This window comes from Vombatus ursinus, unplaced genomic scaffold (genome assembly GCF_900497805.2).
Source record: "Vombatus ursinus unplaced genomic scaffold, bare-nosed wombat genome assembly UNPS02014791.1, whole genome shotgun sequence".
Lineage (NCBI taxonomy): Eukaryota > Metazoa > Chordata > Mammalia > Diprotodontia > Vombatidae > Vombatus > Vombatus ursinus.
In genome coordinates this window covers 67,565,605-67,584,796 of record NW_020954569.1, presented here as the reverse complement: position 1 = coordinate 67,584,796, position 19,192 = coordinate 67,565,605, and the positions used below count along the sequence as shown (strand labels likewise).

Genomic DNA, 19,192 nt, shown 5'->3' with positions numbered 1-19,192 from the left:
GGAAGATCATGGAATGCTTCATGAAGATATGTCTTAAAGGAAGAGAGGAACTCTGAATCAGAGGTAATAAGGGCACACATTGTAAACATATGGGATGGCCAGTGAAAAGACATTGTGTGTAGGGAACAGAGATAAGACCAGTTTGACTGCATTGCACTGGATTGACGGGAATGTTGAATAAGAATAAAAGATAAAAAATTAGAAGTTGGGAACCAAGTTGTGAAGCTAAACACAGGAGTTTTTATTTTATCCTTGAGGTAATAAATAGGAAGTCATTGGAGTTGATTGAGAGCAGGAAAGTGATATTCAGATCTGCATTTAAGGAGAATTACTTTGGCATCATTGTGTAGTATGGAATGAAATGGTGAGGAAGTCATTGGAGACCAGTTAGGAAGATGTTACAAATATCCAGGCAAGAGGTGATGAGGGCCTGACCTAAGGTGATAACTGTCTGGGTAGAGAGAAGGTATTGGATGTATATTTTGGAGGTAGAATCAGCAAGATTTGCAAGTGATTGGATATGTGTGAGGGAATAAGGAGTTGGGAACAATGCGAAGGGTATAAATCTCATCACCTAAAAGAATGATGCCTTTGACAGAAAAATTGAAGTTTGGAAAAGTAGAAGGGTTGGAGGTAAAAATAATGAATTTAGTTTTGGACATTTTGAGTTGTAGATATCTCAGGGACTTCCAGTTTGAAATTTCCACCTTTCACAATGTGGGACTGGAGATCAGGAAAGAATATGGGGCTTCATAAAATATTTGACAGTCGTTTGCATAGAGATGATAGTTAAATTCACATGATCATATCAGCAGATACACAGAGTTTTGGGGAAAATTATAATAAAACTTTAAAAACAATAGAAATAGAAGGGACCTTGTAAATTATGATAAAATAGAATGTATCTAAACCTCAAAGCTAGCAATATTTATAATGCAAAAATACCACTTGCTTTTTCCTAATAAATTTAGAGTAGAACAACCTTGTCAAATAATAGTGGGGAGAGGTGACAACCTTGCTTTACCTCAGATTTATTAGGAAAGCATGCAGCCTATTTCCATTACAAATATTGTAGCTTTGGGGTTTAGGTACATAGCAATTCACATTCAAAGACTCATAGAAATATTATTTGAAAACATTTTTTTTTCTAGAAGTAAAGGAAGGCAAAAAATTGGAGGAATAGACAGTTTATGGATGGGCCATACCAATATAGAAGTGATTAGGACTAGACCATTATTGATTCAGGAAATTCCCAGATAAGGAAACTCTTTTTTTTTTTTTTAAGGCAGTTGGGGTTAAGTGACTTGCCCACGGTCACACAGCTAGTAAGTGTTAAGTGTTTGGTCTGAGGCTGGATTTGAATTCAGATCCTCCTGACTTCAGGGTTAGTGCTGTATCCACTGGGCCACCTAGGTGCTCCCAGGAAACTCCTTCTGTCAGTGCAAGTTGGCACCTTCTTTGCAACTTACAATTTTAAGGAGTTAGCAAGAGTACTGAAGGGACAAGTGACTTGTCTCACACACAGCCAGCATGTGTCAGAGGTGAAGCTTAAGCCTTGGGCTTTGAAAAGAGCTCTCTAGACCATACCACACTGATAAAACAAAGATGACCATACTATAAAATTTAATTTACAGATTTCCAGGCACATATAACTATATGGTAGGTTCACAGATTTAGAGCTGGAGGGGAGTTTGATCATCAAGTCCAACCTTTCCATATTGCAGATAAGGAATTAAAGCCCAGGACATAAAGCAACTTTCTCCAAGGTCACATGGGTAGTAGTAACAGCTGAGTTTTGAACCCAGGTCTTATGACTCCAAATCCAGTGTGCTTTCCACTGTGCTTCTCTATACTTTTTATTTATGGATTAAAATTTTTTTTGAATAGATGAATAAAACAGATCAGTGGAGCAAGAAACAAAAATGCTGCAACTCAGTATCCCAGGGTTTGGTCAGCCCACTAACATAAATAATTGAGGGAAGGATTCCTTATCTTTCAGGAACCTATAGGTTAACTATAAAGTAGTTTGGCAGAAAATAAGTTTAAATGACCATGTTGCATTGTATTGTATAATAAGTTCCATATGGATATATGCCCTAACTATGAAAAAAAATTAGAGGATAATAAAAGGAAAAACCTTTCATATTTATGGCTAGTGGGAGAATTTTTAGTGAAACAAGGAAGAGAAATGATAGTGTGGAGATGATGATAATTACAATAATGATGTTATACTCTCGAGCACAGAATTTGGAAGAGAACTTGGATTTAAATCTGCCTTCTACTTCTCTGATAAAATCTGGTATCTATGATTTTTAGGGAATTAATACAGATATATAAAACCAAGAACCTTTCCCCAATAGATAAGATGTGAATAGTTTTCAAAAGAATTGCGAACTATCAGCAACTATATGAAACATTGTGCTTAATCTCTTATAATGAGAGAAATGTAAACTAAAACAGCCCTGACATTTCACCTCACATGCAACAAGTTGGGAAAAAATTGATAAAAAATGGAAAATAGTGTTCAAAGGATTGTAGGAAAACATACATAGTAGTGGAACTCTAAATTGGTCAGTCAGTAAATCAGTGAACATATATTAAGACCTACTGTGTACCAGGCATTGTATTAAGCTAAGAGGACACAAAAAGAAGGAAAAGACAGCTCCTAGCCTCAAGGAGAGCTAACCATTCTGGAAATAAATTTAGAATTATGTAAGCAGTATCACTAAATTGTTGACCCAGAAATCCAACTACTGTTTGGTAGGTTCACAGATTTAGAGCTAGAAGGGAGTTTGGTCATCAAGTCCAACCTTGTTATATGGACTTGTTATACATTCATAAGTATGTATATCCTAAAGAGCTCAAAGAGAGAAGCAGTACCATATATACTCAAATATTTATAGTAATACATTTTATGGTAGCAAAAAACTGGAAACAAATTGGGTGCCTGTTGATTGAGAGGATAACTGAACAAGTTGTGGTATGTGAATGTCTTGGAATATTGTTGTGGTATAATATTTGATGAACTGATAAAGACTGAAATGAGTGGACTCAGAACAACATTACATACATTGACTATAATAATGTAAATGAAAGAACTATAAATTGAAGCTGATTGTTGAGTGATTTTAATGACCAGTTTGGACCTGAGAGAAGAGGTAAGGAAATGTACCTCTCTTTTTTTTTTAGTAGAGATTGTAGTCTCTAGGAATAGAATGTTCAGGACAGGATCAGATAGAGTCTTTTTTTTCTTCTTACAAGTTAGAGCTTATGGGGATGGGGATGGGTTATGGATATGCAGAAAAGACTGATATAGAAACATAAGTCATCAATAAAAAGGATAGGAGCTTTACTCAATGTTAGTCAGAGTACAAGAAGAAATCATCCCTGAAATTATAATGTAAATCTCTGCAAAAATAAGGTTTTATTTAATTTAAATTTTCTGGAATAGCATATATTTAGGAACACTCCATTTCTTGCCCTTGGGACTTTATACTGATTTCTTCCCACTTTCACCTTTAGTTTCCCTGGCTTCCTTCAAGATTCAGCTCAATTCCTACCTTTTGCATGAATTCTTTCTTCCTCTCCCCTACTGTTTCTACTGTTTCCTCTCAAAGATTACCTTTTAGCTACTCTGTGTGTGTATCTAGTTATTTATATGTCATCTTTCCCTGCCTCCCTCACCCCTATATAGCTTTTTTTCTTCCCTCCCTCTCCTTTTCCTTCCCTTTCCTCCCCTTGTCTCCATCTTTCCCTTTCCTTCCTTTTTCTAATAAAAGACAATTAACCTGTGTCTGATTAGAGGTACACACACCAGTTAACAAAGTAGTAGTTTGCATTATGATCTTATTGATATTGGAGACCTTCCTATTTATCGTAAGACCATTTATTCATGTGAAAGTGGTGCTTATCATAGTGCTGTACACATAGTGATTATTTAATCAATATTTGTTATTGATGAATAGTGGCTTTAAATAAAATATTAAGCATGCTTTTGTCTGGGTATTATGTTTGTTCTAGTTCTAATTCCATACTGTGAAATAATTTTGAAATATTTATGTTCCAGTAAAACGATAAGCTTTTTTAAAAAATTGAGTATTGAAAAAAGTCCCTCAAATACTTTGTATACCTATTATGCTGCAACCAATTACTTTCCTCTTTTTTCCTTCCCAGTGCTGAACTGAAGCTTTTAGAGGAAGCCACCATCTCAGTCTGCAAGTCTTTAGGTAAGAGAGTTAATATCAGTTGATGAACAGGTTTTATTTTATGATAATCTATAGTTTTAGCTTATAGCATTCCTTAGATATGGATTAAACACTCATTTATAAGATAATCTTGTTTCTCAAGAAGTTGGTTCACTACCCCATATTTTTGTAAACAACTTAACAGTTTTGATTTGGTTCTTTTAGTGTACTCAAGGTTTAAAGCTGAGTTGTTTATCGTGGTGTTTAATGAATATTCTTTTTAAAAAAAGCACTCCACTCTTCTAAAATCTTTTGCTACTTTAGGAGGATAACACGTTATAGAAAAATTGTATATTAATATGATTCAGCTGCTTCCTTGAACTATAGTGACAGTATTGACTGTGAGAAGTCTATGCATATTGGAATGTGCTTAAGAGAGACAACAGCATTTTGCAGCTAAGAGTTCATGGTGTAATGAGTAATGAGTGTGATGGGGGTAGTTGAAGTTGGCTTCTTGGAAAGAGGTGAACATAGGACTAGATTTGGATGGAAGGGATGGGCATGAATTGGTGGAAAAAGAGGATTGGGGACATTACAGGCAGAACACATGGCATGAGGAGAGGCAGGGAAGCAGGAAAGAGTGTGTAGGAAGTAGCACCATGTTCTTTCTACCATGCCATATTTTGTCGTTAGAATGGAAGAACGGAAGCTATATATAGAAGGTTAGATTTGGATTTCAACAGACTTTAGATGAAGGAATTAGTTAATCAATCGATAAGCATTTATTAAGTGCCTAGTGTGCTTCAGTCAGTCAACAACAAGCATTTATTAAGTGCCTGCTATGTGCCAGGTACAGTGCTAACCACTGGAGATGCAAAAAAAAAAATAGTCTTTACTCTCAGAGAGCTCACAGTCTTATGGAGGAGACAACATGAAAACAACTATGTACAAACAAAATATATACGGGATAAATTGGAGGTAGTTTTAGAGGAGAGGCACTAGAGTTAAGGGGGATGGTCAGGAAAGGCTTCTTGCAGAAGGTGGAATTTTTAGCTGATCCTTGAAGTAAGCCAGGGAGGCCAGAAGACCAGGCCAGGAGACAGATTAGGAAGAGGAGAACTTCAGGCTTGGAGAGAGCCATTGAAAATGTCTGTAGTTTTGTGTTTTCAGGAGGAATCCAGATTTTAGTGAGTTCAAAAAGATGCAAAGAGAGGGAAAGGAAAAGGCTTAAGATGAAAGCAAGTTCATTATCTATGGAGCAGGCATTCCAAAGAACATAGTGGAAGGGCTGGGTAACTTTAGAGTGGGACATTCATGGGGTTGAGGGAGAAGGGAATAGGGGAATAGGCAGGGAAGGGAACAGAGAACAGGATTTGCCTGAGTGCTGGGATTACAGAATCACTGGAATGAGGAGGGTAAGATTGGGTGAGAGTTTGTTAAATTGGTCAGATAGTCAGTCAGTAAGCATTTATTAAGTGCTTACTATGTGTCAGGTGCTATGCTAAGTATTGGGGGTACACAAAGAGTCAAAAGACAGTTCTTGCCCTCAAGGAACTCATACTGTAATGAGTTCAGTAGGTTATCCACATCCCCAGGGAGGATAACGCCTTAGACAAAAAGACAGGAAACAAGCATTTCTTAATCACTTACTATATGTCAGGCACTGTACTAAGTACTGGAGATAAAAATACCAGCAAAAACAGAGTCCTTCCTCTCAGGGACCTTACATTCTCAAGGAGGGAATGGGTAGAGGAGGGAAATGAAGGTACCTGGCCAGGGGCTGTGGTTTTGAAATCTGGAAGTCAGAAGTGGGACCAGGAGGGACATGAATCCTCAGGGCAGCAGGGTGTAACTGGAAAAGAAGGGGAGGGGGCACTTTGCTAGGTTTTTGGGTTACAAAGAGAAATGTTTCCTGTTCTTGCATTCAAGGAGCTTACATTCTGTGTGGGGGAGGCTGTGTGTACATTTACATATATGTGTACACATATGTATGTATGTGTGTATATACACACATAAGATGATTTGGGAGAAGAGGGTTCTAGTAGTTGGGAAGATCAGGATTGTGGAGATCTTGGCATGTTTGTAGGCAATGGGGAAAAGACATGGAGGATTGTGATAAAGGCCTTGATGAGGAGAAGGGCCATCTCTTCATCAGAGACAGGAATAAAAGGAGAGAAGGGACCATGATGTCATGGAGTTGTGAGATAATAGAGAAGAGGAGCCTCATGGTGAATGGTTTTTATTTTCTTAACAAAGTATGAGGCCAGGTCCTCTGCTGAGCCAGTAGGCATAGGAGATTGTGTGGGAAACTTGAGGAGGGGGGAATTGGTTTGGAATAGCCACTGTGGAAAGTATGATACAGAATCATTTATTGAGGGGATAAACGGAGTGCCTTGTTTCAGTGATGACCTAATTGAGATTAAATAAGAAGGGCAGCAGTTAGGTGGTTCAGTGGATAGTGTTGGCCCTGGAGTCAGGAAAGCCCGAGTTCAAAGGCAGCCTCAGACATTTACTAACTTTATGACCCCTGGGCAAGTCAGTTAATATCTGTTTGCCTTAATCCACTGGAAAAGGAAATAGCAAACTACTCCAGTATCTTTGCCAAGAAAACCCTGTAGATAGCATTGGTGTGCTTTGGTCCATGAGGTCACCAAGAGTTAGACAGGATTGAAAAACAACAACAACAATGAAATTTGTAGTAGACCTACTATGCATGATGGATTGCATGATTTCCTCCAGCACCATTCAGTATATATATGTACATATTGTCTTCATTGACAAAATACATGCTTCTTGAGGGCAAGAATTGTTTTACTTCTCTTTGTGGCACTAATGCCTGGCATATAATAGGTACTTAATGAATGAAAAAGAACTTAAGCACATAAGTGCAAAGCTCTGTGCTTTAATAAATTTAATGAATAATTGTCTGTTGATTTATTATATTTCACCTTATTTTATAAATTACTTTCTTCACAATAATCCTGTGTAGGTAGTACAAATGTAAAGAACCTTTGAGATCTTTTAATCTGACCTAGAGCAAGAATCTTTTCTATGCCATATGGGCATTCAGCCTATGCTCAAATGCTTACAGTGATTTTCCAGTGATAAAACACTTGCAAGTTTGTTGTTGTTGTTGTTGTTAGGTTGAGCTGAAATCTCCCTCCTTGAAATTTCTACCCATTGGTCCTAGTTTTACTTTCTACACAAAACAAGTCAATTCTTTAGCAGCCTGACAGCTTTCCAAATATTTTAGAACAGTTATATCCCCCTTATTCATCTTCATAATCAACATTGCCAGTTCCAGACCCCTTAATATTTCATATTCACTCCTTTAGTTGAAACCACTTTGTCAGCTTCCTCCTAAATTGTGGTACTAAGAATTGAACATATTATTTTGGATATGGGCTGACCAGCATAGAGGCCAAAGGTACCATCATTTCCCTTTTTGTTATGATGCTGTACATTCATGAAAGGCAAGATTCCGTTGTGATTTTTGTTTGCCATATCACAGAGTTGACTTATGAACTTGAAGTCAAATAGAAACCTCAGTCACATGAATGGCTATTAAACCACATCTCTTCCATCTTATATTTGTTCATTTGGCTTTCTGAAGCCATGTGCAGAAGTTTCTATTTATCTGTTAATCAGTATTCTTTGGGAACAGTAATCTAACTAGTTGTGTAAGGAAAGCAGTGTGGTTCAGTGGAAAGAGTGCTGAATTTTGAGTCAGAATTGATTTTGAATTCCAATTTTGTCACTTAATACTTTTGTGATCTTGAGTAAGTTACTTAACAACCTCTTTGGGTCTTAGTTCCCTCATCTCTAAAATGATAGGGTTGGACTAGATGTCCTCTCAGGTCCCTTTCTGTTCTAAAAATTGTGATCCAATGAAAACACAAGGTTCATTTCTGCATGTTGTCTATAAGGATAGTATGAGGGACTTTGTCAAATTGTGTCTGTGATCTGCTTGCATAATAGATTTATTAAAAAAGGAAATTTGATTGTTGTGATTTGTCACTTAAATTGTCATGATATCTAATCATCACAATTTCTGTTTCTTAGCATACATTATATCAAAGTACTTTGATGACTCCAAAGCACCAAACACTTGTAAACCTTTTACTGTGATTAAGGACCAGCAAATCTCATGTTTAATAATATGTTCCAAATTTTGTTTCCTAGTCTATAGTTTTCCAAATCCATGCTTTTCTCTGCTTTGAAATTGGGACAGTATTTGCCTGTTTTCAGTCTACTGGTACCTCTCTCATTCTTTAGAATTTGTCAAAAATAATTGACAGCTGTTCAGTCAGTGATCATATCTTTAGCTTTTTTCATTGTTCTACCATAGAGTTCATCTGAGCCAAAAAATGAGAAGTCATTTCTCAAATGCTTTCCTTTCCCAACTTAAGATTTAATTCACTCTTATCTGTGTTTATTCTGTTCTTTCTAGCTTCAGGATAATTTCTTTTTCTCATATGTTGACAGTATTTCATTTATCCTAAGCTTCTGCCTCTTTGTTGTTCTTGCTCCTTGCATACCTTTCTTTCCCCTCTGCCTTCTCAACCATCCTCCACTCTCAGCAAACAAACCAACAAACAAAGCCCCATGTATTGTCATGACATTTTTTAGAGCTTCTCCTTGGCTTTAGTCATTCTGACATTTATATGTGTTAGTGCCACTTTTTAAAAATTTTTTTCTTTATCTGCTTTCTTCTCATCTATTCTATTTATCCTTTTAATTTGTGGATTCACTTGGAGAGATAATCCAGTCATTCTGGTTTCTTTAAAAGTTCTCTCTTTTTTTCCACTCATTGAGACCATTTATTATTGTGTTGTCAGGATTCCATTTTTTAGAGCCCTTCTTCCCTCTTTATCCAGCTTTCATTTTTGTAGTCTCTTGTCATAGGGTTATGTCTGCCATTTTCCTAAATCTTCCAAGTACTATTTTCTAAACAAGAAGGGAAGACATTTAAAGAGGCTAATGTGGCTTCACAAGGAAGCTAGGGTACATATTCGACTTCTCAGCATACCTTTCATTGACTAACATAAACTGTAAGATCACATGGTATTTCCCACTCCCTAGCACCTTCAATACTCTTTCCATATTTTTCCATAGTTCTAATAAGTTTTTCTTTGTTGGCTAGAATTATGTCTAGACCAGCAGTTTCCTTTGTTGTTCCCTCTAACTTCTGGGTGTTGAAATTATTTATCAGTAAGGAACACCAAGAACATAGAGATTCTCAGATTTGAGGTGAACAAGATTTTTAGCAGATGTCTTGACAGCTGAAGTTCTTTTTACTATATCTTCTTGGCTCTGTGCTAGTTTTGTAATCTAGCAGCATGCCGTAGTGGATAGAAAACTGGCTTTGGAAAGATGTGGGTTCAAGTTTCTCCGCTGTCACATAGTCACATAGCAAGTCACTTAAACCTTTGAGAGTGCTTTTAGGCCCTAAGGCTGTAAGTTGTAGAGAAGGTGCCAACCTGCATTAGCAGAGGGAGTTTCCACAGCCCAGAATTTCATACCAGTGAAATCACATATCCAGTCCTTAATCTGAATTCTACATTAATGTGATTATAAGAAATGGTATTTGACTCTTAAAACATCATTTTTTTTCCTTGCAGTTGAAAATAATCCTCGAACAGGCAACCTTGGAGCACTCATAAAGGTCTTTCTTTCTAGAACCAAAGAATTAAAAATTTCAGCAGAATGTCAAAAGTAAGTTGCATGATGAAATTGTAATGCCTTTATATTTAATGTAATGCCATGAAGGTTTTAACTGTTCATTTATTGGTTGAAGGAGACTGCAGTTGTGTCTTTGTTAGCCCATCTGGTGGCATTGTGCCATTATTATGAGGATAATAAAGCACAAGAAGAAAGATTAGAATCAATTGACATAAACAGCAAAATAAATGGAGTGGATGTAATTTTTGGAATATTTGAGCTTCCCAACTGAAGTGTGTGTGTAGGTGTGTGTATAATGTGTATAGATGTACACACACACACACACATACACACACACGTGCTTTTTAGGTAGTAGATTTAATAGTAACATTTATGACATTTGGAGTTTTATAATTTGCCATTGTCATAACTGGATTGATTTTGTTTCAATAAGATTCAAAATTGGATAGTAACTCACAAATCTGCTTCCATGTTTTCTTTCACATTGGATTATTTATATTTTCTTTATTTACATTTTCTGTTGAATTTAGAAGGTTAAGGAAGGTGTTTCCTGTATTTAAGAAGACAAACCAAAGAGCAAAGTAGTAGTTTAAGTCTTGCAGCAGCATCATTTTAAAATTATTAATTAAACCCATTTGTAGTCTGTTAGATACCACATAAAGAGGACTGTGCCCTGGAAAGTTCAGAAACTGAGCATTTCCAGGGCATTGTCGTTGATTGTTCTGTGTGAGCAAATTATAAGAAAATTACTGAAATTATGGGTGGTCTTGCTAATTAAGGAACTCATAAAAATTAGGCTATCTTTTGGAGAGTGTTAAGGCCTCAGGTATACCTATACTTGTTTTTATAAAATAAACATTTTTGTCAGTGGTCTGATTTATTGATTTGTGTTTAACATACTTATTTTAAAAATTATTTGGGAATACTTCTGTTTAATTTGATGTATACTCCCAAGTATATAAATCCTGTAAAATATAAAGTCTGACAGAACTTCTTAATGGACATAGAAGGAAATTCTTTGAAGTAGTAATACTCTTTTCATACTAAATAATGAGACCTTATTTATGATAATCCTTCACTTACCTTGTACTGAGAAGAAATGAAATAATCCAGACAAGTGAATATTTAATATAACTGAAATTTAACCCTTTCCTTAGAAACTGATATTTTAACTGTTTTTGAAGGAAATACTTTAAAAATAATATGCTTCCCTTATTTCTTATAGCTGTTTTAATGACAGAGGGTTATCATAGTAAAAACCGGTTTTTAGCTATTTTGTAGCTATAGTTGTGCTAACTGAGGTGATGTGGGACTTTGGTTTTTAGCTTCTGATACCAAGAAGGCACTGGATAACCATCTTTATTTAAAAAAAAATCCCTAATGTCATCTCATATTTTTGGTTATTTGCCTTTTTCTTTCTTTCTTTTTTTTTTGTTTTTTGTTTTTTCTTTTTTGGCAATTGGGGTCAAATGACTTGTCTAGGGTCACACAGCTAGTAAGTATCAAGTGTTTGGTCTGAGGACAGATTTGAATTCAGGTCCTCCTGACTTCAGGGCTGGTGCTATATCCACTGTGCCACCTAGCTGCTCCTTATTTGCCTTTTTCTTGAAAAGCTGAAATGAAGCGTACCCAGCTGCATGCTTTCTAATTAGTTTTCTGTAAAATTCCTTGTTGAACGAAAGACCAATACAGCTTCTCCCAAATGGTCATATTGCCTTCCCAGAAAACCTTTTTCTTTCCTATTACTATCAATATTTTTGACTTATCATTGTTACTTAAAAGATGATTTATTATTTCTGACTCACTAACAAATTGGAAGCTGGCACCTCCTTTTCAGTTTGTACTCACTCTTACACTATTCGTCTTAACACTATTTGTTGCTAGAATGAGAAAGTGGGGAGTATTAGTTACCATTTCAAGAATTTGTGCTTGAGTAGTTTGGGGAACATTTACTCTAAAGCTTTCAAATTCACAGAATTCACAGAGCAGAAAGTACTTCTGCCAACTTGACTTCCAGGTGCAGTTTTTTCATAATCTTTCCTGAATATTTAATTTTTGCCAGAATTCCAGGTAAAGTCAACATTAAAAATTACACCTTTAATGTTATAACAACCATGAAAATCTTTCAGGGTGCCTCCATAATGGATCAATTTTCTCATGAAATCTTTTCTGTGTTAACATTTCATGTTTTGAACGCCCATATGTTGGATCAATGGGGTAACATTGGCAGGAAAGGAAATGGTAAAAATATTACCAGACACTAACCTTTCAACAGGATGAGATCTATAATTATTTAACATTAGAATTCTAGGATGATGAAAATTTCTCATCACTTCCATTTCATAGAAATATGCAGCATTAATTCATGTAGGAATAGTCTGTTATTCTCTTTAAATCTGGGAGGACTTGATTTATTGTTACCTGCAGAGTAGAAATTGGCAGATGTTGCCATTGTAGACCATTTTGTCAGCATTATAAAACTCTTGTGTGGATAGACCATGTCCAGAAATGAGTCCTCTTAAAAAGACACAGTATTCATTAGCACAACACTGCAATTTGCTGGTTATTTTCACCAGCTATAGTTAGAATTCTAATGCTCTGCCTCATTTTCAAAAATAAAAGCCATCCAACTGAAAATATAGACTGCTTAGTCAGCTGCATTTTTTCTCATTCTTTTTAAAAGTTTTATTGATTTTTTTCTTCTTTTCTTTTTTTATATGTTGTCACTTTACAGTGACTGCCTTCCTCTCATTCCTCTGTCCTTCCCCCATCTTCCTTTGTAACAAATAAATACAGTCAAGCAAAACAAATCAGCATCTGCATTATCCTGCATCTATAGTATACCGTCTCTTTGCTAAGGGGTGAGAGGTATGTTTTACCATCAGTCTTCTGAAGTCATGATTAGACATTTTATTAATCATGGTTCAGAAGTCTTTCAGTGTTGTTTTCCTTTATGTTATTATGGTCATTTTATAAATTGTTTTGGTGGTTTTTGGTGGGTCTGCTAATTTTGCTTAGTATCAATTCATACAAGTCTTCTTTAATCTCTTCATAGAGATTCACTCTTATAAAGCGCTGTCCAGGGGTCCTGGTTGAACGGGGGACCTGATATGTGGTGATGCTCAATGTCTTTAGTTGGTGCCTAATCTGCAAAGAATTTGAGCATCCTGAAACTTGGTAACATGTGAACATATTGTAGCTATCATCATTTTCCTATGTTTAGCTTTTCAAGTTGTGGACAGAATTCTTTTTTTCTCAAGATTAGGACAATTTTTTTTCTTCCTTTTTTCCTAATTTTTTTCTTTTGCATTTCATTTGAAATTATCATGCAATGACTGCTACCTGGTTCTTTTTTGTTCACATATTCAATGTTGTACATGTAAGAGTCTTCTTCTGTATTGGAACTTCATTTATCATTATACTGAACCCCTTTGAAAACTGCACTGTCCTGGTTTCTGTGCTTTAAGTGTGCTGCTGCTTGAATGTATTGATGGCTGTACAAGATTACAGAAATAAAAACTTTGTCTTTTAAAAAAATCATCCTCCCCACTCCAAGAGACTGCAGATGGTTGGGTGGCTGATGACCATTTATAAGCACAGTGATGTCTTCTGAAATTGCTGACATTTATATTTACTGAGTATCTACCTACTGGGAGAAAGGTATATGCAAATGATTTCAATACCAGGCAGGATGTGATACGTCTATAAGAGTAGAAAAAAACAATGAGCTAAGGAATTCGAAGGAGGAAGAGAGAGTTTGCAACAAGGGGTGAACAGAAAAGATTTTCATAATGTAGATGATGTGAGCAGGATCTAAAAGTAGAATTTCAATAAGTGGAGAGAGAAGAGCTGGAAAGAGAGATCTAAATGTGCTGAGAAGGTGTCCTGTTTATAGTTTTACTGTTTTATATCTTTATGGCTGTTGAGACCTAGATGGCTGTTTGTGTGTGTGTGTATGTGTGTGTGTATGTGCTCGCATGTGTGTGCACACACATGTATATGTGCATACCTTCTAACCTGACTGGTTTTTTTTTTTGACTGTTTTTTTTTTTAAAAACTATTATCCCTTTTTCTCTTTGACAAAGTTCTGCTGCTTGCCAGCCTTCTCTTAGTTTCTAATCTCTGCCGCTACAATTGCTGCAGATACAGTTGTGTATCTTTGCTTCTTCTGCTCTCTCTGCTGTTGGCTGTATTCTTCTCTTCACTTTTCCCTTTTGTTCTCTCCTCTACATTCTTTTTTTATTTCTTGGCTTTTGTGCTGAGAACCTTCCTTTTTCTGATTGATTACTTGTCTGATCACAGCATCTCAGTTGTAATCTTTAGGCCTTGGACTCTAATCAGCTGTTTCTGTTGTTACTGACTGTTTAGGTACTACTTCGCTGACACTAAAAAACAAACAAACACCCAAACAACCAAACTTCTGAGTTTATTGCTTTGGGCTGCAGAAATTTGACTTCAGTAACTGTATTAATATTCTTAGTCTAGAACTTAGTTTTGATGCTGGAGCTCTCTTTATAATGTGATCATTTTTGGATGTTCTCTTGAGTTTTTATTATATGTGTTCACTTGTTTATTGCCTTTGCTGAAAAGTTGTACATTGTGGAACAATTAAAGAATCAGAAACAAAAGTGCAAGCTTTCTCCCAAGACTGATTTAACTTTGAATCATTTTTGAAAACTCATATTACTGCATGTCAGTTGCAAAATTATGATTCTACATAATAGGTATCTTTGGCCTTATGTTGTAATTAATATACGTAATATAATGAACAGGAGCATGTATATCTCAAAACATCAATAGAGCAGGCGCAGTGCTTGACAGGATGAGAAGGATTTAAGGGATAGACATAAGATGTTTTTGTTCATAAATTAAGCATTGATTCTTGTGATTTTTTCTCGTTTTCTTTGTAGCCACCTCTTTATTTGGCAGGCCCACAACGCTTTGTTTCTTATTTCTTGTTTGCTGAAAGTGTTCATCTGTCAGATGCCTGAGGAGGAAATGCAGCTTCATTTTACTTATGAAGAAAAATCTCCAGTCACTTATCGTAAGTATTCCTTTGTAAGGGATAGAAAGCACATGGATAAACAAGGCATCTGTGAAAAAGGAAAGCATAAGATTAGAGGGGGCAGCGAGTTAAAGGTTTTTTCCCTCATATCCATTCAGTCCTACATATACTCTGTATTCCTTTCCCCCATAACATCTGCATTTTACACTTTTCCCTCCTTTTACAACCTTAGCATTGCTAAACTTCCTTTAGGACTTACTAATATTGATTGTATTTATTTCGCTTATTAGGGCATACCTTATCACAGTAAGTCCTCATCTTTTTGTGAGTAGGATGTACAGTTTTGTTTTTTTCCTTCCTGAAACTTAAATATATTTGGTAGGGAGAGGAGGGAGAGATTATAGGTGGGTGATGTTTGTATAATGAAATACTTGAATGGGGAGGGTGATTGGTTGAGTGCCATCAAGCCAAGGGGAGCTTGAATTTCTGGTCAGTTGTGGATTGCAGGGTTTGCTATTAGTATCAAGCCATGCCCTCCTCTTCACTGGAAATCCCAGAAAGAAATTGGGCTTGGCAGCATCCTCTTCTCTAATGACCACCAGATCTAAGCTTTTCAGCTTTAAGGCTGCCTTCATTTTTCTTTTCTTCTTCTGTGAGTCTGGTTCATAATCTCATATATATATATTCATATTTATATCTGCCTAGTTTTAATATTGAAATAGAAGCTTTCATGCCTATGTACAAAGCCCCAGCAACAAGAAAAAGAGAAGGAAATATTTGTTGTCTTTTGTTGAAATGAAAGCCAGTTGCCTGAGATCAGATTAGGGACTTGCTTTCCCTCCTTTTCAATCTTCTGTTACTTTTCCTTCCATTTCCCATCTTTATCCCAAGGAGTAAAAGATACTGTTTTATATTGCAAGTAGGTTTTTCTGGGAAATAATTCTTTTATAGTCTGAAAATATGGAACTTAATATTTGACAGGAAAGGCTATGATTAAAAATAACTTTAGGAATCTGCCTAATGTTAGTTTAATTTTTTAAGTTGTTAATAATTGACTACTAGTATTGAGTAGTTACATCACTTTAAAGTGATATTAGATTTTTAAAGGTATTAGATTTTAAAACAAGGTAGAAATATCATGAGTCTAAAGTACAGGGGTTTGTATCTCTAGAGCTTCTCCCAAACATTTATTTCACTTTATTAAAGCCTTGTGCCAAAGGAGTCCAAATGTTGGCAGATCTTACCGAGAGAGAGGCTTCAATGAAGTATGAGTATGAGCCAGGTTTTTGCCTTTAGATGATCCTAGCTAAGTGCCATGTGTCATCACTATCAAATTAGGGATGAGGAATATATACTAAGGCACAGAGAGTTTTCAGTCTGTGATGTTGAAGGGAATGTCTACAATAATGAAGTCATAGGTGTTTGAAGTGTTGAAATAAGCATAAGTGATGGGAAGTTTTAGATGCTCAGTAAATACTTTTTGGATTTATTTGACTTGAGAATCAGTGTTGTGTAATGTATATTTGAATATTTGGGTTCAAAAACTACTCAGACAATATTTATATGACCCTGTAGTTAGATGCCTCAGTTTGTCATCTAAAAAACAAAACAAAATGCTCTATCCCCTATCCATGTGTCCACCACTGTAGTTCTGTTGCTCAGAGTCTCCTAATTTGTCTCCCTTCCTCCAGTCTCTCACTGTTTCTGTCACTCCTTGCACAAGAAACCCCAATGGCTCCATCTTGCCTCTAGGATAAAGACTTTTAGTTTGGCCTCCAAAGCACTTTACAGTTGACCTCCACCTTACCTTTCCAGGCTTATGTCCTCTCCTTCATGTATCATACATTCCAACTTGGCTTCCTGGCTTGCTGCTCTCCATACACAAACTTTCAGATCCTATCTTGTTGCCTTTTACAAGTCGTCATCCATGCCTAGAATGAAATTTTTCCTCACATCTGCCTCTTTGAATCCCTAACTTCCTCCAAAGTGTACCTCAGGTACAACTAATGCCAGTCATTAGTGCCCAGTTGATGGAAATTACTTTTTATCTATTTTGCATTTACTTTTTTACTTATTATTTAATGTAAATGCCTTGATGGCAGAGACTGTTTTGTTTTTTATATTTTTATCCCCATTGTATGGCATATAGTAAGTACTTCATAAATGCTTATTAAATGGGTGAATGAATTACATGGATATAATAATTACACCTTTCTCAAAAGGATTGTTGTTAGGCTTAAATGAGATAATGTAAATAAATTGTAATGTAAATAAAATGTAATGTAAATAAAGTGCTTTGCAAACCTTATAACTATTAATTAATAAACTATTGTTAATTAACATTAGGAAATATTTTTTAATCATTTTAGGGACAGTAAAATTCAGATTCTTCTTTCTGATCCTAAAATACTGACTCTACAGTTCTGTGATTACAAAATATGGAGAGAATTAGCATGACCATTGTAGCTAAATGAATGGTATGCTTAGAATGGTAAGGCATATTTTTATTAATATAATAATAATAATTATTATGACAACTATTTTTATTAATCTCAGCACTAGTTGGTCATCAATTCATTAAACCATCTTCTAAGGTATGAGGGACTGGTACTTGAAGATTTCTGGTGAGGGGCAGCTCATTCCACTTCTGGAATGCCTTGATTGTTAGGAACCTTTTTTTTCCCCAGTCAAGTTGAAATCTGACAGTCTTCAACTTTTACCCATTGCTCCTAGTTCTGCTATATGGGGTCAGAAAGCACTCATTAAATATTATCTGTGAGACACTGTCCTAAGCTCTCAGGCAGAACAAACTTAACCTCTTTTCACATGACATGTTGCCCTTCATGTACTTGAAAGCGACTATTGATGTTTCTTAAGTCTTTCTGTTTTCAGGTTAACATACCTAGTTCCTCCAGCCAGCTCTCATATAGCATGGTCTCCAGCCCTTTCATAGTCTGGTCATCTTCTTCTGGATGCTTTCAAATTGATCAAAATCCGTCTTCATATATTGCATGCAGGAATGAACACACTATTTTATGTAGTCTGATATGGTAGAGTTCAGCAGATCCAGTGTTTTTGTTTTCTGTTTTTTTTTTTCATTATACTACACTGCAACAGAAATAGGTGTTACAAAGTCTATATACCTTAATTGTGGAATAGACCTTCATTTATTGTTTATTTACTCTTATTTTAGCCATAATTCAAACAATCTTGATTTTTGGTTTCCTAGTCTGTAGCGGATTTGAAGTAGCAAATTAGAAGCAGGCTGGAAGACTACAAGAGGAAAACACACTCAATAAGCATTTATTAAGTGCCTACTGTGTGTCAATCACAATACTAAGCACTGGACACTGACATTCTCTACCAGTGCAGATCATAGCTCTTTATTGCCTAAGTAAATGGTCTTCATGAATTGCAGTAGCCACACACATAAAAAAAGGTCCTGGTGATCAGCCTTTTGGTTATAAACTTTTCTACACTGAGCTAACTAAGGTGGTCCTCTGGGATGCATCCACAGCTTTAAGTCTTTTGAGTTTACTAAGATCTATCAGTACTCATAGTCCTCTGACTTAGCTTTAAGAAATGGTCATGTCCACACCAAGAAGAAGTATTAGAATAGGATTTTAGTGGAGGAAGCATGTAAATAATGAAAAGCATGCAGTAACAGTAAAAGCACAATAGTTCCTGACTATTTAGTGTAGATCTCAGCCATCCACCATTTTGCAGCAGCCTTTCAGGACATCTTTTTATATTCAGTAGGAGAAAATAAAAATTATAATGATGACCCTGTATCACTGGAGAAAGGTTAAATTGGGCTCATCATACTCTTAAGAAGCCAAGGAAATATTTTAAAGTAAACTTTTGCTATTTTTTGTTTTGCATCATCTGTGTTTCCTAGTGTATCATTTCCCCATACCTTCCTAGAGAATCATCTTTTATAACAAAGAACAAATAAGAGGGGAAGAAAAGTTAAGCAAAATTAAGAAATCAAGAAAAGGTTGACATTATATGTGGTGTTATACACCTATAATTCCTAAACTCTATAAAGGGGGGGAAGGTATGTTCTATTTCTGATTGTTTGCTTTTGCAGGCAGTGTGGTTAGCCTCTTTTTAAACTTATTTTTAGAGGGAAATTTTCTACAGATTTCTACCTCAAATGTAAAAGCTAATGAAAAATATAGATATGTGTAAAGCTTTAGTGATTGGGAAATTCACTTATGCTCAACTCCTCATTTTTTATTCTAGATAAATGAGGCATTTAATGTACATAGTTTGCCATGTAAGTATTTTCTTTTTAAAAATCTGCTCTCATTAAGATTGT

General features: G+C 35.7%; 1 protein-coding gene across 2 annotated transcripts in view; it reads left to right on the top strand.

Moving 5' to 3' along the window:
* Nucleotides 1-19,192, top strand: part of DYM (dymeclin) — a 559,394-nt gene that overhangs the window by 61,852 nt on the left and 478,350 nt on the right. For both annotated transcript variants that reach the window (XM_027868956.1, XM_027868957.1), the window contains exons 3-5: nt 4,174-4,226; nt 9,806-9,899; nt 14,777-14,910. In XM_027868956.1, coding sequence (XP_027724757.1) covers nt 4,174-4,226; nt 9,806-9,899; nt 14,777-14,910 — 281 coding nt within the window. The remainder of the gene's footprint in view (nt 1-4,173; nt 4,227-9,805; nt 9,900-14,776; nt 14,911-19,192) is intronic.